General features: G+C 42.9%; 1 protein-coding gene across 1 annotated transcript in view; it reads left to right on the forward strand.

The window, feature by feature from the left end:
• EGFR (epidermal growth factor receptor) overlaps positions 1–27,916 on the forward strand; it is a 227,961-nt gene that overhangs the window by 133,384 nt on the left and 66,661 nt on the right. The window contains exon 2 of the mRNA XM_074988061.1: positions 25,889–26,040. Within this exon, the coding sequence (XP_074844162.1) occupies positions 25,889–26,040 (152 nt within the window). The remainder of the gene's footprint in view (positions 1–25,888; positions 26,041–27,916) is intronic.

Here is a 27,916-nt window from a genome sequence, read left to right on the forward strand (position 1 = left end):
GCTTACTGTTTTTGGTTCTCTGTGTCTTAAATATTGAGTCAGTTCTGGTCTGGCTATGGTCTGAAGAAGTGGATCTGTCCCACGAAAGCTCACCTAATAAACTGTTTTGCTAGTCTTTAAAGTGCTACTTGACTGCTTTTTGTTTTCATATGTTTAAGGTGTGGTTGTGGGATTTCAAGTTCTTCCCTGCTTATTCCCTATACTTATTAAATTTGTATACAGAGCACTACGATGCTGATTTGATTCCACACATCCCTACCCTGAGTTTTGCCTTGTTTCTCCTTTGTTCTTGTTGCACCCTGTGCTCTTCCTGTCCCCCTATTTTTGACCCGTCTCCCAGTGTACATGTTTTTTCACTTACCTGTGGGCTTTGGTTACCTGCCCCCACGTCAAACCTAGTTTAAAGCCCTCCTTGCTATGTTAGCCAGTCTGTATCCAAATACTCTCTTCCCCTTCCTTGATAGGTGGACTGCATCTCTGCTTAGCAATCTTTCTTCTGGAAAGAACATCCTGTGGTCAAGGAAGCCATGGAACCGTAGTTTCTCAAGCCTTAGCTTTCAGAAGGCAGTTGGTCTGTCTCATCACACCTAAGTGCAGTGCTTGAGTCACCATGTCTAAACTGGTGCAACATGACTGAAAAGCCCTGTTGTTAGGTATAACCATCAGCTTATAAAATTTGGAAAAAAGGAGACTATGTAAGTGACACTTGAATGTCTCACAGTGGGGTATTGTTAGCACATTATCTGCTGTATCCTTGAAGTGCTAAATACCCCATCCCTGATCTCCCATCACACCCCAGGATAAACTGTATTGTCATTTTTTGAAAGAGGCCAGTTGAGTACAGTATGTAGACTATACAGACACTGTCCATAGACCATTTTAAGGCCTACTGCGGAAATATATTAGGTAAAGTTCTGAAGTGCTCAGTTTTACAATATTCAGTTTTATAATAGTTAGGAGCCAGAGTACAAAATTGTTTTTATAAGGCTGCCTCTGATAAAAGAAACCTTTGAGACAGTAGAGACATCACATCACCATATTAAAATATTGACATCGCAACCTGGACCTTCCTCTGGGTATTCTTAACTCTGGAGCTGGAACCTGTGGGCATCATTGTAAACTGATTTAAAATGTAATGTGTCTACTAGCAGTTATTTTTGACTGCTTCCAGGGCCTCTTGTGTAGTTGTAATTGTTAAGGTTCCATTGCATTTTATTTGCAAATGGGTTTGAGAGCATTTCAAAACTGTATTCTTAGGTACAATGTGAATTCTCTGCACCCAGCTGAACCAAAAACTTCTAATGTTTAGATGCAGCAATCAGATCAGAGCCCCAAAGTAATCTGCGCTGTAGACAGACTTCACACTCTTATTACTTCAATACAAAATGTTCCTTTCTAGGTGGCATAGTAGACATGAAATCTTATTTGCCATGGTGCCATCCTTCTGACCCCTGCCTGAATAGCAATGGTAGTGTCTGATCTTAAACAAGGGGGGAGATTTTTTGAAGGCCTGGAGAACAATAAGGGTGTTCAAATCTTATTGACTTTTAGTGGAAGTTGGGTGTACAGCTTCCATGTTTGGTTTTGAAAAGCTTCCCCTAAATTCTTAACCATACAAACCCTTACTAGTGGCCATAGTGGTCATATCTATGGGGTGGTGTGTGTGAAGTGCTGTGCCAGCACAGGTTGTAGCATCATGGGCTAATGTTCTAGAATAACATTCTGTGTCTCTTCACTACTTTCAGTGAAAGAAATGGCTTGACTAATTCAAGGTTTTCATTTGTTTCAATGTGTACAGGTGGGGAGGGGGGAGAAACTCTTTCTCCATACAAAGATTTTATTCAGGGAATGTTAAATTGAAAAGATGAGTTGACATCCTGGCCCTACTTGTCAGTGGCAAAATCCCATTGGTTTTTCATGGTCTAGGATTTCACTCCTGCTTTTACACTTGTAACACACCAATGAGGAAAGAAAGGAGAGCCAAATATTACAGAGCAGTAATTCAGCTGCCATCCAGTAGAATGCTATCAAGGCTTGATTCTCCCTTTCCTTTTCATTCTTCCTTCCAATATTTACACAGAGGAAGAGTTGACGTTAAAAGCCTCCTCTTTAGTCCCCATTGCATTTGACCTATCGAGATTCAGCATATGAAATGAATGGCAGCCCACTCCTGTACCCCCTTTCACCAGGCAGTAGAAATTTAGTGAAGAACAACTGGCCCAAACACAGTAACTCCTCCCTTATGCGATCACTTTTAAGCCAGTTAAATGATTAACAAAACACTTGGTTCAGCTCACATAATATATTGGGAGCTTTCTTAGCAGCTCCTAAACACAAACCGATTAAAAGACATTCCTCTGAGGAAGTGGGTCTTACCTACAAAAGTTCATGATGCAGTAAATTTGTTAGTCTCCTGAAAGTCTAAGGAGTTACACGATTGATTGCTTATTATTTGTGAAGCTACAGGCTAACACAGCTACCCCTGTTTTGTTCTTCAAGGCTTGTATATATCATTATTTGCAGCTCTACTCTACTGGCAATTAAAATAGCTGCTACAGTGCTTCCCATCAATGACAGCCAAAGAGGGCCCTATGTCTTTAAAATTAGCAATGTGTTATTTCTGCAAGATAAGATGGCTCTGTTGAAGTTTGCAGTGGTGTGGGGGGTCAAAGAGTACTTTATTCAGACTGTGTTGCAATTTTGGAAATTTCCTGAAAATACAGTGGACAAAGCCAAGTATTTTAAATATTAATGTTGTTACATCATGAGAGAAAGTATATTTAAATTCCAAACTGCAGTTCATAATTATACCAACCCCCCCCCCCCCCCCCCCCCCCACACACACACACACACACACACACACACACACACACACACACACACACACACACACACACACACACACACACACACACATTCCTGTGAGTAAACATTTAATTATATGCTCTCTTTTCTGATCTTACTGAAAAGGCATTTGAAGACAAATTGTTAAGCCCTTTTGCAATTAGATATTTGTCAGCATACAAAGTCACGGGGAGCAGTCAAATACGAAATCAAGTATTCCAATTCAGGCCCCTGTGGAGCTTGCTGATGTACTGATTTTAGTGTCCATGCACATTTCAGATCAGGGTTTGAACCTGATGTTACACTCTTTCCCCCTGTCCCCACTCCAAAGTAATACACATAGAAAAAGTGCATGTGTTTTTGCTGATTGAAAAAGGAAGCCTTTCACAATACAAAGTGGGTGATACTGATCTTGCAACTAGGTAAATCAGGTAAAAAGCCACTGAAGTCAAAGGAAAAGCAGACACACAAAGTCTTGGATTGGGCTATAACTAGCAATGGCTAAGTCTAAACTAGCCCATTCCTATCTGCTGTTAGGAATAAGGGGATTTCGAAGTTGCCAGGGTCCTTTCGAAAAGGAGCCCCGGCTGGACAAGCCACGCGGTGGCGAGCCGCATCAGTTTTGAAGTGCCGTGGCTGCCAGCATTCTAATGAGGCGCTGAATATGTATTCCAGCGTTTCATTAGTAAACTTCGAAATGGCCATTTGCATGGCCATTTTGAAGTTTTGGATTAGTGTAAACACTGCCAATAAGTATCAGTATTTCAAGAATGACAGGATTTTCATTGATGGGATAAGAGAAATCTGTGGTCTGCAGACTGCAGCTGAAAAACCATCCTTCTGCAGTTACCAGTCTGGTTTTGCGTCAGTCTTTAATTCAAATCTATACATTTGACATAGGTCAGTGTTGGCAACCCCTGTCATGTGTGGCAAGTATGGCACATGAGCTGATTTTCATACACTAATGGTAAAGCTCTGTATCTTTGTTTGTTAATGAAGCTGTTGTAGGTAGGACTTTTAGTGACCTTTAAAAGTATCACTGGCACTTGGACCATGCATAGAGGTTCAAAGGTCAAATTTCAGCACTCTGCTTCAGAAAGTTTGCTGACCCCACTGGGTGATCAGTTTTCCTTGGACCATTGAATGGTTGCTTAATTTGGCTCTAATTATGTTTGAATTATTACAAACCTAGCAGTTTCTCACTCCATAGTAGCTGCTTTGTTTGCATTTACATTTAATTAATATACCAGAAGCTTTCCTGCTTTATAGCTTACACATGTTGGTCTGTCTTTGAGGTAAGTTAAATTCTGCTGGCAGGTGAGAGGAGGGGACCTGACAGAATAAGCATTTGTGTGTTCACAACGTTTGAGAATCCGACCACAGTGGGCAGGAACACAGAGCTGCTGCCCTGCCAGCCAAGCAGCTGGAATAAGGGTCTTGGAGGTGCTGCTCGATGGCCCCGTGGTTGGGTTTAATCTTATTCACTGCATGGCTCCTGGGCCGTGTCTACACTAGCCCCAAACTTCGAAATGGCCATGTTTTCGAAGTTTACTAATGAAGCACTGAAATACATATTCAGCACCTCATTAGCATGCGGGTGCCACGGCACTTCGAAATTGGCACGGCTCATCCCAACGGGGCTTCTTTTTGGCAGGACCCCGCCTACTTCAAAGTCCCCTTATTCCCGTCTGCTCACAGGAATAAGGGGACTTCAAAGTAGGCGGGGTCCTTTCGAAAAGGAGCCCCGTTGGGGTGAGCTGCGTCAATTTCGAAGTGCCGCGCCGCCCTGCTAATGAGGTGCTGAATATGTATTTCAGCGCTTCATTAGTAAACTTCGAAATGGCCATTTACATGGCCATTTCAAAGTTTGGGCCTAGTGTAGACACAGCCCTGGTGAAAAGCATTTTTATCCTGGCTTTATGGAGGGATGGAGTGAAGAATATCATTGGCCTGACTCTCCACTGCTGTACATCTTGCAGACTCATTAACACCTGAGCAGAGTGAGAAAAAAATCCTTCCTGGTCAGAATGGTAGCATTTCACATCTAATATACACTCACTGTGCACACATGCAAATGACTGCGTAGGTGCTGAAGAATCACCATTTAAGATTTTGTTTTCAGTCCCCTATGTGTCCAATACAAGATTTATTGTAATGTATCTTTATTACCAGCTGGAAGGAGTGAGGGGAGACCCAAACTGGATTCCACAAAACAGTAGCTGTCAAAATACTTCCAGTCTATTTAAAAAAAAATGTTGGCAGGATGGAAGCAGTAGATAGGAATAGACTTGAACTAGACCAGTTAAACAATAGAGCTTTCTTGTCTCTACATAAACTTTGTTATACAAGCAGAAAGCATGTCCCTTTGGCAAAGACAAACACAGTGCAACCAACTGACTTTTATAGATAATGTTTTACATTCCACTTTGTAACTTCTTCTTCTTTTTCTTTTCTGCATAGTTTGTGTAAAAAGTTCTCCAAGTGTCTTGAGCAGAAGTGACAGTTAATTTACAGCAACTTATTCTCTATGGAGTAGGATGTATTTACATACATTTGAGGATTATAGGATTTATTTTATTTACTTGAGTTTGCAATTGATCTTTTAAATTTTCACTCTTTGAAATTTCAGCTTTTGTGTCTAAGTAGAAGAAGTGGAGATGTCCCTTCTTTGTCCCCCTCTATCTTTCCCTTCACTCCCTCTCTTATTAGAATCGCACCAAATAGTAACACCAAAATGTAGAATCCCCCAACTATAGGAAGAGGCAAGTTCCAGAACCTGAATTTTACAGCATGACACTAAGTAATAATGGTTTTAAACCAGAAAACTGACTCTACATGGCCATATATATGAATAATTTTAATTTTGGAAACAGGTCTAAAAATGGCCCAGGACTTATCGCTGCTTTTGACATGTTTATTTTTTTAATTTTTTTTTTAATCAAGGAAATAAATAGGTTAACCTATGTCTTTCATTAGTGTTCCTGGGAAGAATATGATGATTCTATTAAGGCATTTCTAGTAATAACAATAATAATAATAAACACACTTTCAAGTAGCCTTTTTTATGCACAGACCTCAAAATGACTTATAAAGATAAATACATGTCCCGACCTTAGAGATCGGGAAAACAACAGGGGCACAAAGTGGTGAAATTACTTCTTCAAAGTCACAGAAAACCAAGATAAAACTTAATCCATTACCCTGTCGTCTGAGTCACATGGTATGATGGGTATTAAACAATTTTCCATTTGCCTGTACACTATGAAAGTATAGCATTGTGAATCTCAGTGAATATTTGTCTGGAGTTCAGGCTGCAGATTTCTTGGGATGCGTAACTATGCATTTACCTTTAATTAAATGATATGTACAGTATTGAGAACCCACGGAAGTGAAATACCATTCAAATACAGCCTGTAGGTAGTCTGTCATGTCTGACGATGACGTCTGGATCTTGCACAGGCTAATCAGATGTGGACTCACGTGGCAGAGGAGTCCAAGCTTTGAACAGCATGGTTGTTCACAGTGGGGGCAATGGAATTGTCCTGGCTCTGTTGGTGCAGCTGCTGCTGTTGCTTTCTTCCTCTCACGAGCATCAATGAGGTGTACGCGTCGCTGCTCTTCAAAGTTGTCATACGTGTGTCGTACAAGAGCACACCAGCTTGTTCGGTCTTTTGCATGCTGCTCTAGCTGATCTGGTTTTAAACTAGCATGACCAATGTTGGCCTTCACGCGGCCTTTATACGTCTTGCAACGCCTACCTTGATTACTTTTGCCCTGGGAGAGTTCACCATAGAGGAATTGCTTAGGTATTCTCGACTCCTCCATTCGTATGACATGCCCTGTCCAGCGAAGCTGTGCTTTCAGAATCATGGCTTCAATGCTCGTGGCTCCTGCTCTGTCCAGGACTTCCAGGTTCGTAACCCTGTCCTGCCATCGAATGTGCAGTATTGACCTCAGGCTGCGTGTGTGGAAGTGCTCCAGCAGTTTTATATGTTTTCTGTACAAGGTCCAGGCTTCACAGCCATACAGGAGACTGGTGAGGACTACAGCCTTGTACACTTTCAGTTTAGTGGACTGTCGGATATTGTGCTGGTTCAACACTCGCGCTCTCAGAGGTCCTAGTGCCCGGCGGGCCTGGCAGATTCTGGCATTGATTTCTTTACCAAGGGAGCCATCGCTGGCTATCACACTGCCAAGGTACTTGAACTCCTCTACTGTTTTTAACTCTGTTCCTTCAATAAAGATTGAAGCGGGGAGAGCAGCAGATCCTGGAGCAGGTTGAAACAGTACCTCGGCCTTTCCTAGGCTGATGGTCAAACCAAAGAGGCAAGTGGCTTCAGCAAACTTGTTGACAATGAGCTGCAGATCAGATTCCTTGTGTGCAAGGAATACACAATTCCTTGTGTGCAGCATACACAACAGCATTTGGCAGTGTGAATCAGGGTAATACTGGGTGAGAAAAGAGAATTTTCTTCCAAATTACAACTTTTTATGACTTACTGTACGTTGAGCTTCAGTAGATTTTAAAATGTTCCAACTTGTTTGTTTCTCCACAGGACTGATATTTGGCACAGAGTACTGCTGAGATTCTGTATTAATGAACAGGAATGACAGCAAACAACTCGTTTTAACGTGCATAATTTATTGCAACATATATCAAACCCAATATTTCCCCCCAGACTTTCAGAGATGAATTGGTTTGTCGTTTTCAAAAACTATCCAGATGTTGTTTAAATCACCTAGTGGCTTTCCCGCTGTGCTACCAAAAACAAATGATGAAAAATAGTGAATTGGTAATCTTGAATTTCATGCTGTTTGTTTAAGGAGACTATAAGCTTGATTCAAATCCCATGAAGTCAACGTGAGTCTCTCCATATACATGTATTGAACATTCCAGCTATTTTTTCTAAACCTGCACATTAGTGAAGAAAAACCTTCCTGTATTTTCTTGCTCCCTTTTAAAAATCTGCCACTATCTAAATATAAATTCAGATTTCCGCTGGAAGTCCTAAATGTGTGCTGTTAATGGCAAAAATCATTCAAGTACATTTGCTAGGTACAACCTTTCAAAAAGAAGCACTTTGTTGTTAAAAATACGGTTGGGTTAACCTGATCTCATTGTGTCAAGCAGCAGAACACTATGTAGCTTACACATTTTTTTCCCATGGGGCTTATTTGAGCCTAGTTCAGAAAGTCCTGATCCATTTTGGAGAGAGACTGTCTCTGGGAGGCACAAAAGCAAAATGGATCCTTTCCTCTCTCGATCTCTGATGGGAATCCATATGATATTTAAGTTAATAATCTTAGTAACTCTATAACGGCTGTTTGGTGATTTACATTAAATGGTCTAATTGTGTTGTAGCCCTTGCTGGCAATCTCTGCAAAGAGGTGAAGAATTAGATCCAATGCCCACTGATATCAGTGGGAATAGTTACATTGCCTTCCGTGAATAGTAGATTAGGCATGGAGATGAACTCCAAGATGGCATCAGAGTTCGTGCTGTTGCAATGATTTCCATCTGTACAGCAAATTTCAATTTCCCTTGTAGTCCGTCTGGTAACTCTGATCACTAACTTTATTAATTAAAAAGAAGAAAGTATTGCATTTGTAAAATTGTGCCAATATAGACTGGCACTCTGAGACCAGTGCAAACTGTATCTTTCACCCTGTCTGGGTCTCTGTGGTTAGACTTTGCCCTGGAGATTTGTGAGCTTTTTAGTAACGTTACATTTAAAAAAAAACAGAACAAAACAAAAACAAAACAAAAAAAACACGCCTCTGAAAGGTAGGGCATCTGTATCCGTATCTACCAACTCACATTGTATTAATATATTACAGATACTATAACACATTAGTGCAACATAAGTTGGTAGATACGGATATAGATGCCCTCCCTCTCAGGGGGGTCCTTTATATAGATAGATAGATAGATATATAAAAGTAGGGTTAGCATTTATCTTGGTATTTATATGGTAACCCTACTTTTCTGAAATTAAATGTGAGATTTCAATTGCTCATTTTTTTAATATGAACTTCACAGGTGTAAAAGATTTGTTCAGCAGTAAGAGCTGGATAATGGAAATCAGTGTAGGAGAGAAGAACATGCAGTCTGCCTTCATGGTAAGGAGGAAAGACAAATATACAACTGCAGCTTATTAACAAGATCCCATAGGTTACAATGTGTGTGAGATAAAATCTCATTTAGCAGATTTTAAACTGTTTTATGAATATGTCCTAAGCAACCCACAGCTGGTGTTAATAGACAATAATCCCATACGTTCATAGACTTGTCTTCAGTTTCTGTTAAGTTAGGGTAACCCTCATTAAGTTATAGTATCTTACTGATCCTGACAGAACAAGCAATATAAAGGATGCATTTTCTTAGCTCACAAGGCATAAGCATCCATCTGCAACTATCCAGTTATTTTCCCAAACCCCAGTGATATCTCTCAACCATAAATACAGCTTGTTGACACATGGCCCTTGTACATGACCTCTTGATCACCTGAAAGTCCCTTTAGAAAACAGATTTTACACAGTACTGGCCTTGCAGGAGCACGCAGAATACTGTACTTGTTGCCAGTAACAGCTCTGTCTCTTGGAGTGCTGCAAGGCTGAGTGAAGCACACAGACAGACAAAGTTGGATGAACTGTGAAGTTTGAGCTCTCTGAGGTGCCACTTAAATAAGGCAGAGCCAGGGAGATAGGAGAGTTCTCTCTCCCGGTGCATTTGTAGGAGGCGCCCCGACACTACAGTGGTAGGCTAATGTCTATTTCCTTTCCACCACAATGCTGCTGTGCGTTAGACCAGTATGCTGATTCGTGCATCAAGGGCTCCTCAAAGTTTTTTGCCTTGAGTCAGTGTGCACTGAGGGCAGTGACAGTGTGTGGTTCTTTCCACAGGTGAGGCACAAACTACAAAAGTTATTTCCACTCTGCCACCCCCCATATATATGTGAAAATGTAACAGTTATTAGTTAACAGCTCATTGCATTTAGAGTGCAGCAGCAGCAAACAGGCCTGAGGAGGGGAGCCAGCACTGCTGCAGGTGAAGGGAGGGTCAGAGTAGAACACGAGGTGAGCCAGGAGATCAGCGGTGGCTCCTCAGGCACACTCATGCAGCTTGTCTCATGTAGGAGGAGCCTGGGGAGGTGCTGATCCCACCCCTGCCTCCTGCAGGCCAGGCTCAACTGATAACAATCCTGCCCTGGCCTTATCAAGCTGTGGTTAGCACAGCAGCATACTAATATGGGGACTCTAGGGCATGGTAAATGCCATCATGACATGGTGGCTTTTTGAGATTCTATTAGCTGCATCAAGATCTGGACCTCACATAGCTCAACGTTTTTCTAACTTCCCAGTGCTGCATTTTTGGCTCCTGGGGGCGGAGAGTAGAAGGTCATTCGTCCAATTTTAAACCAGTCTCCTGCTTTTCTAATGTTTGTCCTTGCCCCCTCTAAGACTGAGATAAAATGTTATATGTCCTCGTCCAGTATTGGACAAGAAGAGCCATTTGGGAGAGTGCACCGTTCTGCCCTGCATGTCTCGTGTGTGAGATCATGCTGATGGGATTGAAGGTGTGCCAGGAGGTGGTCAGGGGGCGGAGCGGAGCAGGGCAGGGGTAGAAGTACTGGAATTGTTATGTTATGTTAAGTACTGGAATTCTATGTTATGGAATTGATAAGTACATAGGGGTTTCTGAACAAACTGTGATTTTATTTAAAATGCGGGATGGCCACTTATACATTCCTGGAATAGTACTGGACTATTCCAGGAATGTATAAGTGGCCATCCCGCATTTTAAATAAAATCACAGTTTGTTCAGAAACCCCTATGTACTTATCAATTCCATAACATAGAATTAGCAAAATGTATTTTGCAGCTTTTGGGAATTCTCACTTGCCTGGGCAGATGAGCTGCCCCGGCTGAGCCTCAGCATGTTCCTGTTGTTGCTCTTCTGTTCCTACAAGACACATGACCTAATTTTTTTTACTGATTCATCATTTGCACGTCAGAGTCCTAATTGACTCATAAAGCAAAACTGTGTGCTTTAGCACTAAAGGGACGCCATTCAATGGACTTCAGTGGGCACTGAATTTGTAGCAACTTGTGAATAAAGTACTGTCCTGCAAGTGGTGTGATTGTGTGTATAAATGCTTCAGATTCAAAACAGAAGACTAGATAAATGCTATGGTTATATGTATCTTCACTAATAAGTTATGTCTTTAAATCATGATCTGAGTCAGGCTTGGGTAACGCAAACAAAGTTTAGGGTGTTTCACAGGAGTGAATGGGTGAGATTCAGTGGCTGTCACATCAGGATGGAGTTGGGGGATAAAGGAGGCATTTGCCCTGAGGCCTGGCAATTCAAAAGGACACAGAGTTCCTGGCTACTGCCACTCCAGTCCCTTTAAGTTACATCTGGAGCCCCCACCACTTCCATCTGAGGCTCTGCCTTTCCAGGAGTGGACAATCTCCTTTCTCCCAATCTTGCCCAGGGGTCTGGCAATCCCGTTGGCCTCCCAGTTTGATGAAGGTCTGTCTATGTCAGTGACAGGCAACCTGAGCTAGCGAATGGGCTGCATGAGTGGCCCTCCTTCATCTCACTGGGCCACAAGATTGTGGTAACCAAGATGGTCTCCTGGGCTGGGGTAGTTTTACTAACTGCACTTGCATACAGTCAGCACACGCCTCACTTCACACACCCTTGCTTTTTGTGTGTGTCACTTTAATACCAGTAGGGGAAAAAAAATTACATGCACAAAAACCAGCAGAATCTGGAAACCTTGTGGCTTGGGTAGCGGTGAACAAAATGTCTCCTGGGCCATATGTAGAATCCTGGTGGTCCACATGGGTCCCACCACTGGTCTACACGGTCATGATGGTTCTTTTTGACTTTGTGCAGTCTTATGAGTCCACAATGGAAATGGCATGTTTGTTTTCACTGGCAATAAAATTAGCAACAGATTGGGGAATCCCCTCCTCCCTACAGTTAGTGCAGAGAAGGAGTTGGTGGGCTGTGGAGGAAAGCTCAGCTGGCTACATTTCACTGTGACTGCACTTCGGGCAGCCTTGACTATGCAAATAGCATTGCCACTGAACTTTTAGTAACAGATCAAAAGAAATCAATGGCATGATACTGACCAGAAGTTACATATCTCCTCTAAAAGATGGGAGTTCTGAAAGCTCATCCTTCACTTCTGACATTGGGCTTGAGCCTAGTTCAGGCTGTTCAGTATAATGATTCAGAGAAGGCCAATATTCTAGTCAATATTGCAGATAAATAGCCTTCTAAATTCCTTTTAAAAACATGAGATTTTTTCCTTTATTTTACAGGAGCACAAAGTCAGTGGAAATTGATGTTAAAAGATTGTGGATTTATAGGGCCAAAAGGGACTATTATAATCACCTGGTCTGAACTCCTACATAACATAGTCCCCATAAATTCATCCAGCAATTTCTGTATCAAGCTCATAACTTTTGGTTAAGCTCTGGCATATTTTTTAGAAAGACACTCCGTCTTGATTAGAAATCTTAATCAAGGTATTCTCACCATAGGGCATGCTTTTAAACCTTACCATCATTCTTTTAGAACTTTTCTAAGTCCTTTCCAGTTGTTCAACATCCTTTTTGGAGTGTGGACACGAGAACTGGATACAGTTCTCCTGTAATTGTCTCTCTAAAGCTGTACGCACAGGTAACGCTGCCTTTCTAATGCCAATTTGATAGTTCTCTGCTTACACATCCAAGGATCTTCCTGTTTCCCTTAGCTGTAAGATTGCAGTGGGAGCTCAGAAAACATGAGGTATAAGCAAGTGGAAAAAAAAAAATCTTCTTAGATGGCCTTTGAAAAGAAAAGGGGAATCACTGAGACAGAGTGAATGAACAAGGCTGATTTCACTACTACAAGAAGTGCTCTGTCTTGCTTTGGCAAGTCCTTCATTCAGGAGAGGGACATTTAAAAAAAAAAATGAAAGAATCCCTGTGAGTTCCCGCCTCGTTCTACACAACTGTATCCCACAGATTGTTTGAAACCACAAAGGGAATCAAAATTGACTATGTCTGAAAAAAAAAATCCTACTTTCATTAAAACAAATATAAATATGAAAAGCATCTGGGAAGCTTTTCCCTAGGGCATGTTCTTTGTCTCCACCATGGTGCATTTGGTTTAGAGGCTGGTTTCTTTTGTAATATGATTCCCCCCCTAAGTAGATTAAGACCAATGCCATTGTTTTTAGTAATGTGTCTGGAAGTCTGAATCAATGTGTATTTCTGTTCTCGTGTTCCAAACCACAGACACAAAAATCATATTAGGATGTTTTGTTTTGTTGGGGAGGGGGGTGGGTTTTGGTTTTGTGTTTGGTGTTTTTTTAATTGTGATCAAAATTACAGGCTTTGAACACACACACAGGTAATTGTAAGAAGTTCTGCTCTGGCAGTGCTTTCAGTATCCAAATGCTGTTGTCGTATAGTTCTTCGAGCAGATGTACCCGGCATTGCTCAGGTCTTTTAACTGAAGTAATTATTTTGAAATAAATAATAATTAAATAATAAACGAAAATGTACATGGTTTTTCAATAGTAGTATTTTTTTCAAAAATGAAGGAAAATGAAGGCTGGAGGGGAGGGCTCAGGAGTGAGGAGGGGCAGGAGGTGGGTGGTTTAGGGCAGAAGTTGGTGAGGGCTCGAGGTGGGGGGTTCAAAGTGGAGCATGAGGGTGCAGAAATCCAGACACATGAGAGGTACAGAAGTTTGGGCAGGGGGCTGGGGGGCAGGGGGAGGCATTACCAGAGTCACCCATGACAGTGAGGGTGGTGCTGCTCTGACAGTGGCTCCTACCAGGGGCCAGGACAGCATTTCCTGGCCAGCGACTCCTCCTGAGAGGGGACGGACCCAGGACTGTGTGATTCTCAGGTGGGAGCTGGGGCTCTGCATGCTAGTCCTGTGCTGCAGCTGCCCCCTTCTGAGCCTGAAGCCTGGTGGGGCGGTGCTCTGCAAGCTGGTCCTGGTCTCAAGTGTGTCTCACCCCATGGCCTACAAGCTGTCTGAGGGAGCCGGCCCTGTGGGTTGGCCCTCCCTCCAGCCCCACGGGGCGTAGGCTGTCAAGCTGGGGGATGAGGCTCTCAGGACTGCCTTTGGCCTCCAGTGGCCCCCTTTGGCCTGTAGGCTGTACGGGGACCAGGCTCTGGGGGATGTCATCAGTGTCCTTCCTCACGGCAGCCTGCAGCTTGTCTGGGTGGGCAGCCCTGCCCTGCCCTCCAATGGCCCCTGCTCAGCCTGAAGGCTGTCTGGGGAGGGGCCAGACGATGAGGATGGTTCCCCCTCCAGCTCTGCCCTGCATGGACCAGGCTGTTGAGGAGGCAGGCTTTTCAGTGCTGCCCCTCCTCCTGCAGCCCCCTCTGCAGCTGGCAGGCTCTGGGTTTGGGGCAGGGAGCTACTTACCCGGTCTTTGTGACAGACGAGATGCAAAGTCTCAGCCCTGCTTGCCTCTCTGTTGGTGCTGTAGCTGCCCCCAGTGGCCACACTCAGTACTGGGTTCCTTCTCTGTGTGCCCCTCCCTTTTCATGTTCCAGACAACAGCCCCATTCCTGGCACTTCCCATTTTTTAGGCACAGCCAGACCCTGGCCCTGGTTTCAATTGGAGTTAGAGGAAGCTGCATACCACATTTGGTGTTCCTACCTCTTATGGTTTAGGGGGAATTCTTTGAAAAAATGGATTTACAGAATCACAGACACACACACTCTAAAATAGATAGATTAAATTTAAACTGTTCTTTTTAGGTGAATTTTGCATTTTCAACCAGTTGTTTCAAAGGAGACCATCCCCATTGTTTGATCGCTATTTGTATTCTGGGGGGCTTTTTTCATTTCTGAAACTTTTGAGAGCAAATTATAGCAGATTTTTTGACTTTGTGTGTGGTAGGGCTGTGGGTTTCTTTTTTGGGTTTTTTTGTGTATCATGAGGGCTTTTATTTTTTTTTTCTTGGGGAAAAGGAAGTCTTACACTGAGATACAGAATGTGATTTAGGGTCAGAAAACACAGAAACATCCTCCCGTGTAAAGCTAGATACTTAACAAATGTTTCTTTAAATGGCTAATTATATATATCAAAACTTCATGGTGTTCCTAGTCCTTTTTTTCTGTAAGCCTCTGAAATTCCCTGCCAGTCTTCTTTGTAGCCTCCTGGGTTGCTCTTTTTCTGATCAGGCAACATGTTGTTAATCTTGACCAATCACATATCTGCCACTGATTGGTCTTTGTAACTTTTAATGCATTACTTGGATCAGTTTACTGGAAAGAGCTTGAAATTGTGTTTTCCCAGTTTCCATAGGAAATTGCTGCCAACACTGGAGGGATTGTCTCTTACATGGATCTGTCCCATATTACATAAGACTAGCTTTCAGGAAATAGTCCATGTTATAGCCATATTGTCCATGGCTCACAAGCAGGTGCCCAGGGTTGGTGCATGAGGGTGCAAGGAATATTCACTCACTCTGTGAATGCTCATGTGGACTATGGTCATTTGCAGTGAGCTACATCCATGCATGCTCAGAGGGGGCACACCCATCCTCAAGGTGGCAGGGAGTGGGTCTGTAAGTTGTGGAGCAACGGCATGGCCAGAAGTCCATCCTTCCTTCTGCACTGGCGCACACAGGGTAGTCCAAGGAGTGTGATCTGTCTTTTCTTGCAGTGCACACCAGAAACCCCAGATTTTCTCCTGAGACAGCTGCTTCAGACTCCTGCCCCATCCTACAGCAACGTCTAAACAACCCAGCTTAGCCCTTGGAGTCGGTCACTGACCTGGTCTGTCGGAGCAGCGTGGCGATGCAAATGTTACTAACGCACGGAGCAGTCATAACATGATCTTGTCTCCAAGGACAGACCCTTTTATGCCTTCCCTTTATCTGACTGGCTGAATGATGTATGTTTAAGTGAAAATGGTTCTTAAAAACTAGACTGCACAGATATTAAAGGAGGATTGTTGTTGCTTTTACACTGATTTTTATATGGCAAATGGGTGAAACCTGGTATATGGGACATTTTTCCAATTGACAAAATAACAATAAATGGATCAAATCACCAAAGAGATCTTTGCTGTCTCTAACTTTTTTGGTTCTGTCCAGTCCATATGATAAATGGAGTGAACAGATTGTCTTGTAGACTTTGTCTGAAATGGCATGGCACAACCATGCAGCATGTGGGAATACATTGTGACATTATAGCTTATGCACAAACCAGATAAAGAGCATGGCTGAACACTTTTCATTGACCTTTTGTTATTCTTTGTCTAGATAATGTGATGTATAACCTGCTCCTACAGTATGGTTATGGGCCTCTGTCATGAAGAAAAAAAATAGGGACCCCTCCTTTTAAAGCCATTTACAGCTTTTGTATCTCTATCCTCTTCTCTTCCTGCATGTCTTTCTGTACTATATCTCCATTAATCTGGTAAAATAAGCATTTTATATCCCAGCTTCATTGTTGCAGTTGTTTTTAAAGTTGCTGCACTGAAGGCTGTCCCATATACCTATCTCCAGCTGAGCTACTTCCTTAAGTAACTCCTCAGTCCCTGCAAGGCCTGCTGACCTTGCTGCTTTTCACCTACCTTCTTTCTAGCTAATTGCAAACAGTGGGAGCGCTTATTTCTGTTATGGGAACCTTCTGCCTCCAAGCACTGTGAGCAGAGGTCATGTTGCAGGCTGAGTGCATCTGTGTGGCCTTGTATAGCCCGAGTCAGAAACAGAACTTCAAAAATGTTTTTGTTTTGTCCGCCTGCTGAGAGGGGGAGAGAGAGAGAGAGAGAGATTATATGCTAAATTGGAGAGCCTGAGCAAGCGAGCGAGTCTCCATTTGGCTCCCTAATTTCAGCTGCTCTTAAAATTTCTAATAGTAACAAAGAGGAAGCCGTGCTAGTCTATACACTATCAAAACAAAAAGCAGTCAAGTAGCACTTTAAAGACTAGCAAAATAATTTTAGGTGAGCTTTTGTGGGACAGACCCACTTCTTCAGCCCAAGTGGGTCTGTCCCACGAAAGCTCACCTAAAATTATTTTGCTAGTCTTTAAAGTGCTACTTGACTGCTTTTTGTTTTAAAATTTCTAAGAAATTCTCTTTTTGCCATTGAGATTCTGTAGAGTTGGTCTCAGATAATTTTCTCTGTTATAATTTAACCTGTTTGACTATTTTTGAGTTCTATAAAGCTGTGTCTACGCTAGCCCCTTTCTTTCAGAAGGGGCATGGTAATGAGTTAGGTTGGAAGATGCTAATGAGGCACTGCCATGAATATGCTAATGAGGCACTGCCATGAATATGCAGTGCCTCATTAGCATAATGGCAGCCATGGCGATTCGAAAGTGCCACTTTCGAATCGCGTGCCACCTGTGTGGACAAGGGCCTTTTGTAAGGACCCCCAGTCTTCAAAAGCCCCTTGTTCCTAACACCAAATAGGAATAAGAAGCTTTCTTAAGAAGTCTGGTGGGTCCTTTCGAAAGGCCCCCACCTACATGGGCAGCGTGCAATTCGAAGGCGGCACTTTTGAGTCACCATGGCTGCCCTTATGCTAATGAGGCACTGCATATTCATGGCAGCACCTCATTAGCATCTTCCGACTTCACTCATTACCCTGCCCCTTCCCAACGGAAGGGACTAGCGTGGACACAGCTTGAGAGTGAAAACTGTTCTTTTGGTGCAGTTTTAAAGACATTGCTGTAACTTGGTTTCTGGGACTGATCCAAAGCTATTGAAGTTATTCCAGTGACCTGGTGGGCTTTGGATCAGGCCTTCTGGATGATGATATAGCCCCATAGCCAATGGGAATTTTATCATTATCTTGAATGGGGCCTGGCTCTTATCCTATGTATGTAATGCCAGCATGGATGCCTTTAAAATATGCAAAATATTTAATTCCCACTAAGAACCAGGCCTTGGACCATCATGTGTGCAGACTTAAAAAAAAATGCGTATATGTACACGTTGGATGTGTGTTTGGTTTAATTATGGGCCTGGCTTTGAAAAGGGTCCCTGTTTGGCTTCCTATTTGACACCCACCACCTTGAAGCCACAAATAGTTTAGCCCACGAATAGTGATTGGCAGGGCTAGCTACATGCACACTGTGGGCCCTTTGTTATCTGGTTAGAACTTCTGTCCCAAAAGAGCCTTCAAAAAATCAGTTAAACCCAGACGCGACTTTACTCCTGTGCATTTGTGAGTTGAGAAAGTAGAAAGTGTGTTTTTGTGCTTGTATGTGGCAATACACACACACACTTAAATACTTGCAGTATTATATACATGTATGGCAGTGTGCACACAGACTGACCAGTATTTCATAAAACATATTTTCTTTTCATTGGTCCTTTTCCCCCGCAAACCCTCTTGAAGAAGAAGAAGAATCACTTACAAGCAGAGATTAGAACATACAGTGCTATTGTCTCTACTGTCCTTCACAAGCAGCTATGTCTGGAACAGTAGCCTTGGAAGATACTTTTCTTCCATAGAATCACTAAATCTGTCAGAATCAAATTTCTGCAAGGGAAGAGAGGAAAATGTGTAAATAACTTGACAGGTGGATGCGATAGAAATGTACTTCTGTTATCCTACAAGTTTTAAATTACTTTCAATAAAGCCTGAAAACACTGTAAAGAAAATAGATCGATTTGCTCAATATAGGATTATAGGTAACATGTGAAGGGTGCGTCCACACTTGCACTCCTCTTTCGAAAGAGGTATGCAAATGAGGTGTAAATTTGAATATTTGGCACCTCGTTTTCCTATTCTAATTCCGAAAGAGCTTCTTTCGAAAGAAGAAAGCCAGTGCAGACGCTGCTCTTGCGAAAGTAAACCCCATCTTCGAAAAAATCCTTCTTCCCAAAGGGTGAAATGCATCCCTCCCATTTTTTTATATATGTCAGAGGTTTTGGTTTTTTTATGTCGTCTTTGTATCTGGGTTCAGTACATTGGATTTCAGAAAATATTGCTTTAAAAAAAAAAAGGAGAAAAATGTAATTCCAAAATAAACTGAACTATTGAAATAGAGAAATTTCATTACAAATGCTTTTTAGAGGTGTCTTTGCACAAACTCACAGCCACAGTTTATCAGTAGTTGAGGTTGTAAGTTGCATCTGATGTTTAACGTGTTTAGCTTCTCAAACAAACGATCAGAAATACCCATTAACCCTCTGACATCAAGGATTTCCACAAGTAAGTACTAACTCTACTTCATTTTCCTACTAATACCAAGGAGCTAACATCAAATAAATTTGAGTCAGGACAACTGATCCTCCATGGAATCTCTCCCTGTGCAGCAGACTACACAGACTTCAGCACACTGCAACTGTCTGCTTCTGAAAGCATGAACTTCAGAACGATGAAGTGCAGTTTAATGCGTACCAATGGTTTAAACAGACTTTTTGAGTTTAAAATATAAAAAGCACAGTTTTCCCAGTCAGACGCAAGTGTAGCGTATTTAACTGTTTTAGGGTAACATCCGCCACTGCACGGAGGACCCGCGTGAGGTATGTGTAAGCCCTTGTGAGGGGATTATGTGGCGCACAAGACCTCGTGCAGGACCACAGCAGAGGGATGGATTTCACCTTTAATCCCAAAGGGAAGAAGGGTTCTTTCGAAGATGGGGTTTACTTTCGCAAGAGCAGCATCTGCACTGGCTTTCTTCTTTCGAAAGAAGTTCCTTCGGAATTAGAATAGGCAAACGAGGTGTCAATATGCAAATTTACACCTCATTTGCATTTTTATTTGCCTCATTTGCATACCTCTTTCAAAAGAGGAATTGCAAGTGTAGATGCACCTGAAGTGAGGAAATTGACCCAGACATCTCTGAAATCACTTTATTGAATTATTTATTTTAACGTGTCAAAGCTGGAGGAGAACTGCACATCATGAGCTACAGAATGTACACTTCAAAAACAAGAAATCCGGTGGCATCTTACAGACTAACCGATCTGTCAGTTTATAAGATGCCACAGGACTTCTTGTTGTTTTTGAAAATACAGACTAACTCGGCCACCCCTCTGAAAAACGTAGACTGTAACTAGGGTGACCATCCCTCCCGTATTGGGCAGGATGGTCCCGTATTTTGGACGTCAAAAAGGCATCCCAACTTATTTTTTAAAGGAGACTAACTGTCCTGTATTTAGGCCATCCCCCGCCCCTTCACTGAGCCTCGGGGAAGCGGGGAGCGTGGGCAGCTGCCACTTCCCCAGGGCTCAGGGAGCGCCTGGGGCTGCCGCTTCCCTGGGGCTCCTGGGGAGTGGCAGCAGCTGCTACCTCCTTCCCAGCTCCCTGGGGCTTGAAGGAGCCACCCCTCCTCCCCATATCTTCCTGTCCCATATTTGGGACAGGGAGATAGGGTTGCCCCAGATGTTACAGATAATGGAGGTTGATGGCAATATGGTCCCATAGCATTCTCAAGGGTCATATGAGGTCTTAGGGAAATATGCACTGCAGGATTTATACTGTGGTAACAGGAGACTTTCTGAAAAATGGAAAAAATGTTTCTGTTTGTATCAGGACTGGAGACCAGCTTTTAATGCATGTTACTTTTGAGTCAAATAGCATAACAGATGGGAGGCTTTTAATTGGGAGGTTGGATTCTGCATTGTTGAAGTCCTCTGTATATGGGGGCTTCAAAGAAGATCGATTCCGGAATTTATTTGGTCTCACTCCAATTCTCTGTGCATCATCGCAGTTGTCAGTAATTGGTACCCTTGCTGACACCCTTACAGAGGGGGAGGGACAGCTTGGTGGGTTGTGCATCAGCCTGCTAAACCCAGGGCTGTGAGCTCAATCCTTGAGAGGGCCATTTAGGGATCTGGGGCAAATAGATTGGAGGAGGGGGAAACATACTTGGCCCTAATAAGAAGGGCAGGTGACTGGGCTCAAAGATCTCCCAACATCCTTTGTAGCTCTATGAAAGGGAACAGCAATGGTGCTTTTAAGGTCAAGATTATGACACCTTTGTGCAAAAAATGAAGAGAAACCTGCATTGTGTGTGTGTGTGTAAAAGCAGGAATTTATTCTCCAGAGCTGTCAGCCTCATTCCTATCCCAAGCACTAAAATTCAATTGATTCATATTTTAAAGACGTAGACATCTTTGTATGGCATGTAGTGACTGTTTCATCTTTGCTTACTTGGGGTGGTGTTCATTCAGCCTGTGCAATGCTGATTTGGCTCACTGTGATTAGGTCTCTTGCATCAGGGTTAAACATTAGTCTGCTCCTGGCATTTTGAAAAGCTGTTAGCCTGGCTTTTACAACCATAGCTGTACATATCTATGCTGCTGCACAGGAAAATAGGGTTTGTACAACGTTTGCATTGGCCTAAACTTATTATATTTTATCGATGATTTCTCTTTCTTTGTATGCTTTAGTTTCTTTGGAGTGTAATTTTGTAATTGTCTAAGATAGGCACAGAACGTTCACACTTGTAAACTACAGAGTGTTCTGAGAAAAATCATCATAAAGGTATATCAGACTTTTAATTATGTGGCAATGTTCATCCTTGACTAGGTCTCCAGGCACTTACAAAGCTGACAAACGGCCTCATTATTGTTATTTTACAGACAAGATGGCTGGGGCTCAGCCAAGTTAAATGACTTGCCCAGAGTCATACAGATAACTCTGTTACAGACTATAGGAGCAGCACCTCACTTGCCTGATTGCAGTCCTGTTCTCCGCCAGCAGATCATAGCTACATAATTTTGGGTATCTAAAATATTCAGGCTGGCCATATTTGTGTTGTATTCACAGGCAGTGAAAGGAAAGTCTGTTTCCTTTAAAGATTAGCCCATGCCTCAAAGCTTTCCTCACGTTTAGAAGAACACTCTGACCCAGGAGTTTCATCTGGAATGTTCTGACCAAGGGGTTTGATCTCTGGTTTCTTTGCAGCCCTATAAATACAGACTGCTGAAACTGTTTAGGATAGGGTAATTTTACACACGTGGGCTCTTTATGGAAGTGTATCTAGCATACTCCATAAAGCGTTCCGTAAGTGTTTTTCCATACTGCCCCGATGTTTTAAACATGTTAGTATCCATGTTATTTTACCTCTTTTGAGAATTAATGCATGTGGGTGCAACATCTGCCCCATGAGTGCGAGAGAGTCTGGATACATCCCGCTACCTAGAGGTTAATTCATTGTGTATTTCTCTCTAACACACACAAGCATCATGGTTATATCTTTGTTTAGAAACATGAATTCTGCGTTGTCTGTATATGTGGTCTTCACAAACTGGTTCTTTGGACTAGACAAAATTACACTCCATTATAGTTTAAAGGAAGGTGTAGATTATCAAGTTGTATTGTTTAGTCTCCACAAATGTGTTATAACAAAACCTCTTTTTCCCCGCCTTCTCTGGCCAAAACTAATGTTTAAGAACAGAGTTAACATGACAGCAGTGCAGTCAGAAAAAGATAGGGTTTGTCTTCTCAGCAGTGGCACTGACAGATGCTGCAGGCCTGGGAGCAAGGTGGGAGGGAGGCCAAGGGTGGAAGGGGTGGGGTTTAGGGCAGTCAGTCCTGTGTGTCCCCGTCCCCATATTCACCCTCACAGCCACACGCGGAACAGTACTCCACTGCATTTTGAAGGAGCGTGCAGCAACTGCCCCCTCTCCACTCCCATTGGCCCGCTGGCTTCTCAAAGTATAGCTTTTGTAAGCAAAGAATTGGAGATTAGTGCTGATGTTCATTAAAAGTTAGCATGCCATTTCCTGCTCATACAGAACTTTGTATTTAGGCAGTTTTCCAAGTGCTCCTTTATAAAGTAGTAATTTGATGGGTTGGTGAGGAGGGTTATTTTGTTTTTAGTCATTCTTCTTACCTAATTTGCCCAGCACAAGAATGATAAGCCAGTTCCTCAGCTCGTGTAATTGGTACAAACAGGTTAAGCAGAACTAGATCAGCTTACATCAACTGAGGATCTTGCCTTGTATCTTCCATGAAAACAGAAATCAGGGAAAAGATGCTATAAGATGGTCTTAAATCTCTTATCACCAGGAATGTGGGTGGATGAGGATCCCCAAAGAGCATGAAACAATTCTATATCCTACAGCATGGGCCTGCTAAGCTCAGAGTTATGAGCTCAATCCTTGAGGAGGCTGTTTAGGGGGTCTAGGGCAATATATATATAATATGTATGTCAGGGATGGTGATGGGCAGGGGACTGGACTTGATGACCTCTGAAGGTTCCTTCCAGCTCTATGAGATAGGACAGCAGTTGACTACACACACTTGCTTTGGAGGGAGTAGTTATTGCAATGTTGTGTGTTCTGCACCCCTGTGAGACTTACTGTGTTCTTGTTGTGGTCCATGGCTTATGCAATCTGTAGTGAAAGCAGTCAAACCTCTCTGTGTCTCCAAATGCTGGGAAGGAAGTGGATGCTAGGATGCCCATCACAATGCTATCCCTGCACCTAGTTATAAAGTTCCATCATTTGTATCAGACCTGCGCGCCTACGTGTCCAATAAGGTTAAAGCCCTGCCCAAGCACTGATGCTGGAAGGGAAAGATAACTCCCTCTCCCTCTTCTTCCCTCCCCTGAAACTATCAGAGGGATGTCTGCTATGCTCCAGTCTCTGTGTTTTGGGTCTTCCCATAGACCAGTTGAAGCATCTGAGGTTCTCTTAGTTGTTGCTTTCACAAGAGAAATCAGAAGAGTCTTTTTGGCATCCCTGCTCTCCAAAGGGTCTGTACAATGCCAATGACCAGGTTCCTGTTAATTTCTGCACCCCACTCAGCCACAACAGACACAGACAGCATATTTGCTGCAGATGCAGGAAAACGGTATTTCAGTGGTTCCATTTTGGAAGGATTGGAACCATAAGAACTCAACAGGTACTTTTGTTAATTAAAGAGTAGATTCTGCAGAATTTAATGGGTTAGGTCTCTTTATTTGCCCACAGGCAGGACCTTTCAAACCCTGACCATAAATTGTTGGCAGACATAGAGCAGGTATCTTGGTGAAATTGTACAATGGGATTTGGAACCAGCTGTGTCAGCTCTAATAGAGGGCCAGACTACTTTTCTGTGACCCTGGCTCTAACATCCTGTTTGGTTGGTTGGTTTGTATTGGTCTTTCCCTAAGCACAAAATAGCTCATCCTTCCAATTTAGCACCAAGACAGGGCATCAGCTTTTGATTTCAGTCCCCGTGACTGCAAAATAAAGGCCCAGTCCTGCTCCTGCTGAAATAACATGAAGTTGCTGCTGATTTGTACATATGTGGGTGAGCTCAGAATTGGCCTGTGATATGCATTTGTAAGGTGGCTGGCTCTACAGTGTTCACAGTGTATAAACGTGTATTGTTTCATGTGCCATTCTATTCCTCTCCCGTTTGTTAGTGCAGCATGGAGAGATGTTTAAATTCTAGCCACGGAAAAATAACCTGGTATGAATGTGATGGGGAAAGGGGTTGGGCAGAGGGGGGTCTGTTATTTAATACGGACTTGAACAGTTAGATAAGCTGTGGTATAATGAAGCATTTCAAACAAAAGCCATTCTTTTGTTCTGATTAAGTGCGCCGGTGCCAATTTTTTGACTGTTCCACTAGTTAACCTAATAAGGGAGTAATGGAGTGTCGAGCAAGTACTGATTTTTTTTTTTTCCACTGCCCCATCCTAAACTTTTATATGACCTCAGCAGACCGCTGTGTGGAGCCACTTGCCTTGCCATTAAAAATGCAGACTTCAATATCTCTAATCACATTTGTGCTCCATGGCAAAAGTATGTCAGGAGAACTCTGACAGGAAGCAGGCATCCAAATGTTTATAGTGGTAAGAGCTGTCTGAACCCTGCAGGACTCAGTTTGCTTGGGGTTCTCAAGCTGAATCCTGTAGCTTTGACTGGCAGGGCCAGGCAGCAAAACAAGCCCTGGAGGCTTGCATGGAGAATTGGGTTCAAGCAACTCAATATATCCCATCACCTCCATGGCCCTCACTGTTTATCTTTGCACCTCATACCTCTGGCTTTTTGAGAGAGGGTCGGGTGGGCACTTGCTTTGCCTAACGCAGCCCAAAAAGTAGCATCAAGCCATTCACAAAGTGCTTTTTCCATTATCCATCTTCTGAGGGACAGGACCTACTTCCAGCCCCATGGAGTTATAAGCTGTCTGCTTCTACAACAAATGCAAGCCATAATTTATTTCCTTTAATGGCCTTACAGGCACAGTTGTTTGGAAATGCCTAGGGCTCCCAATCTAAATCGTGGGGTTTCTGTCCGCCTCAGCTCAGCAGACCAGGAGGCTGGCAGCAGCAAACCTGAACAGCTAATTGTCAGTTGGAACTTGATGGCTCCAAATTTTGCATGATTTCTACCCAGTAAACTTGGATGGCTCTAAATTCTAAATATTGTTGTAACTTGCAGTCATAAAGCTGGGATCTGAAAGTAGTGGCAGGTCTTTATCCTGCATCATCATCAGTATAGTGCCCCCTCATCAGCAGTAATACATTTCCTGGGCTGACTTATACTCTTAAGTACGGTTGTAAAGCACTATTAGATTGCTCTCTGAGGCACACATATAAATAATTTGAATGTCAGTATTTCCACCCACACACCCCAGAACCCACAGCAATAGGAGCAAATTTCAATAAGGTCATTTTGCTGCAATAAATATTCCATAAAATCCAATATAATCCTTTTTAAAACACATTTCAGAGCAGGACTCTATTTTAATACAGTTTGATGACATTAAACCCATGCCCATTCACCACTGATTTTAATTTTGTTACAAAACTCTTGGGGCCGTTTAGATCTGGGACCCAAATTTAGAAGATGCCCATTGGGCTCTCTGCGTGACAAAAAGTAGAGGATGAAGGGATATTTGTTCTGACCCATCTCTAGTTCTGAGGACATTCCTAACTAATACAATTATTAGATAGCAGGAAAGGCAATATAGAGCTAGTATCACTTTTCATGACAATCTGCCCTACTTGCCCTTCATTCATACTGATTTGATGCTTGTTAAGGTGGCTATGGCAGTACCTGCCCATTCTGTACGTGAGCATTTTTGTTTCATACGGTTTTCTTTCTTCCCACAGTGTGCCAAGGAACAAGTAACAAGTTGACCCAGCTAGGGAACGTAGAAGACCATTTCGTCAGCCTGCAAAGGATGTATAACAATTGTGAAGTGGTGCTCGGCAATCTGGAGATCACATACGTGACGCGCAATCAGGATCTTTCATTCCTGAAGGTCAGTATAGTTAATCACATTGCTCTGATCCAGCACACAACCTACACTGGTGCCCTCGGAGAGTTTAACTCCTAATTGAAATAGTTTTCTAGTCTGAGTCACATGTTTAAGGAATTGAATTTTGTTTTTTTGGAGGTGGGTCAAGTATCCATAAAATTTGGTGGCAAATGAAAATGTTGTTCAAACACATGGGTACTGATTGTCAATCAGAGAAGTGGCAGACTAGAATTCTAAAATACCAGCCTACACTGTAGACTTGTATCAGTAATTCCATGGCACTGATCAAGCAGCCTTTTTGTACTCCTCACCCACAGCTGAAAAGTAATTATTTTAAATGGGAGAAGTATTGCACTGCTGCTCCCTTCTCTCCTCTCTACTACCAGGGAAAAAGGAAAAGCTCTGCTCTGCATCTTAAAGATAAACAAATGTGAGAGTTGTCAGACCAGTGGAGCAAACTGCAGCATTGATGGTTCGTTATTGAAAATGGCTTCTCATTAGCTTGAGCATTCTACTGCCATGGTGATACCTGGTGGAAGATGTAATCTCCCTTATTACTAGATACCCGGCCATGTAAACATCATCATCCCTCAGTACTTCCGTAATACTGTGTAATATATTCCTCCACCAAGGGAGTCAGCTGTGTTCTGTCTGGACTGTGATCTTCAAGGGTAATCCTAGATAATAGTTTCTGAACTTACATTTGTCTCATGGCCATGGCCATGCATACGCAGAGGAACTATTGGAGAGTGGGAACTGAAAAGAAAGGGACATATTTTACTGGATGTACCAAAAAAAGCACTTTTTGGTATTGTGCAATCCTGGCTAGCCCAGATAGTACAGGAAGGTTGTGGAACAGCTGGGAGTAGAACCTGGCTCTCCTGGCTGCCGATTTGGCAACTTACACACTATAGAGTAGCATTTCTTAAACTGTGGGATAGGACTCCAAACTGGGCTGTGACCAGTGTTCCTGTAACACATGGTTTAAATCGTGATGGGAACTTTCTGAGTCACTATAGGGGCTTGTCTGCATACTTGGCTCAATCTAATTCTTGACCTTCCCCCCCCCCCACCCCTCCACTCTCTGATTTGCTCACCTTGATTATCTTTTTTCTGATTTGTCCTCCTTGCTTACTGTTTTTGGTTCTCTGTGCCTTAAATATTGAGTCTGTTCTGGTCTGGCTATGGTCTGAAGAAGTGGGTCTGTCCCACAAAAGCTCACCTAATAAACCATTTTGCTAGTCTTTAAAGTGCTACTTGACTGCTTTTTGTTTTGATAGTGTATAGACTAGCACGTCTTCCTCTTTGTTACTATTGTAAGCTGAGTGTTTGGGTAGCCACCCAACAGAGATTCAAATGCAGTTCAGCTGATTGCCTGCAGCTGGCAGCTTGTGTTTCAACCATGGGTGCACATCCACACATGCCTTGTGCACATACCAACACTCATTCTGCACGTGGGAGGAAAAATGAGAGGGAATGTTGGTCGTGACCTCACTTTACTGGACTTGCTAGAATTGGCATTAGACTGGCTGGGGCCCAGAGCCAAAGCCTGAGTCCTACCACCCAGCGATCAGGCCTAGGGCTGAAGTCCTTGGGCTTTGGCCCCGCCTTCCGGGGGTGATCAGGCTTTGGCCCCATTGCTTGGAGCACTGGTTCTCAGTCAGTCTCAGACTTCTGGCATCTTGTGGTAATTTTTGTTGTCGGAAGGGGTTGTGGTGCAATGAAGTTTGGAACCCCCCATACTCGATCACGCTTCCTCAGATCTGTGCTTTTGAAATAATGTGTTTTCAATACTCTGTTTATTTCATGGTTGGTTATCAGGTTACAATATTTTTGAAGGGTGATAAATTATGAGAGTAACTATATCAAGTATAGCTCA

This window comes from Carettochelys insculpta, chromosome 2, assembly GCF_033958435.1.
Source record: "Carettochelys insculpta isolate YL-2023 chromosome 2, ASM3395843v1, whole genome shotgun sequence".
Lineage (NCBI taxonomy): Eukaryota > Metazoa > Chordata > Testudines > Carettochelyidae > Carettochelys > Carettochelys insculpta.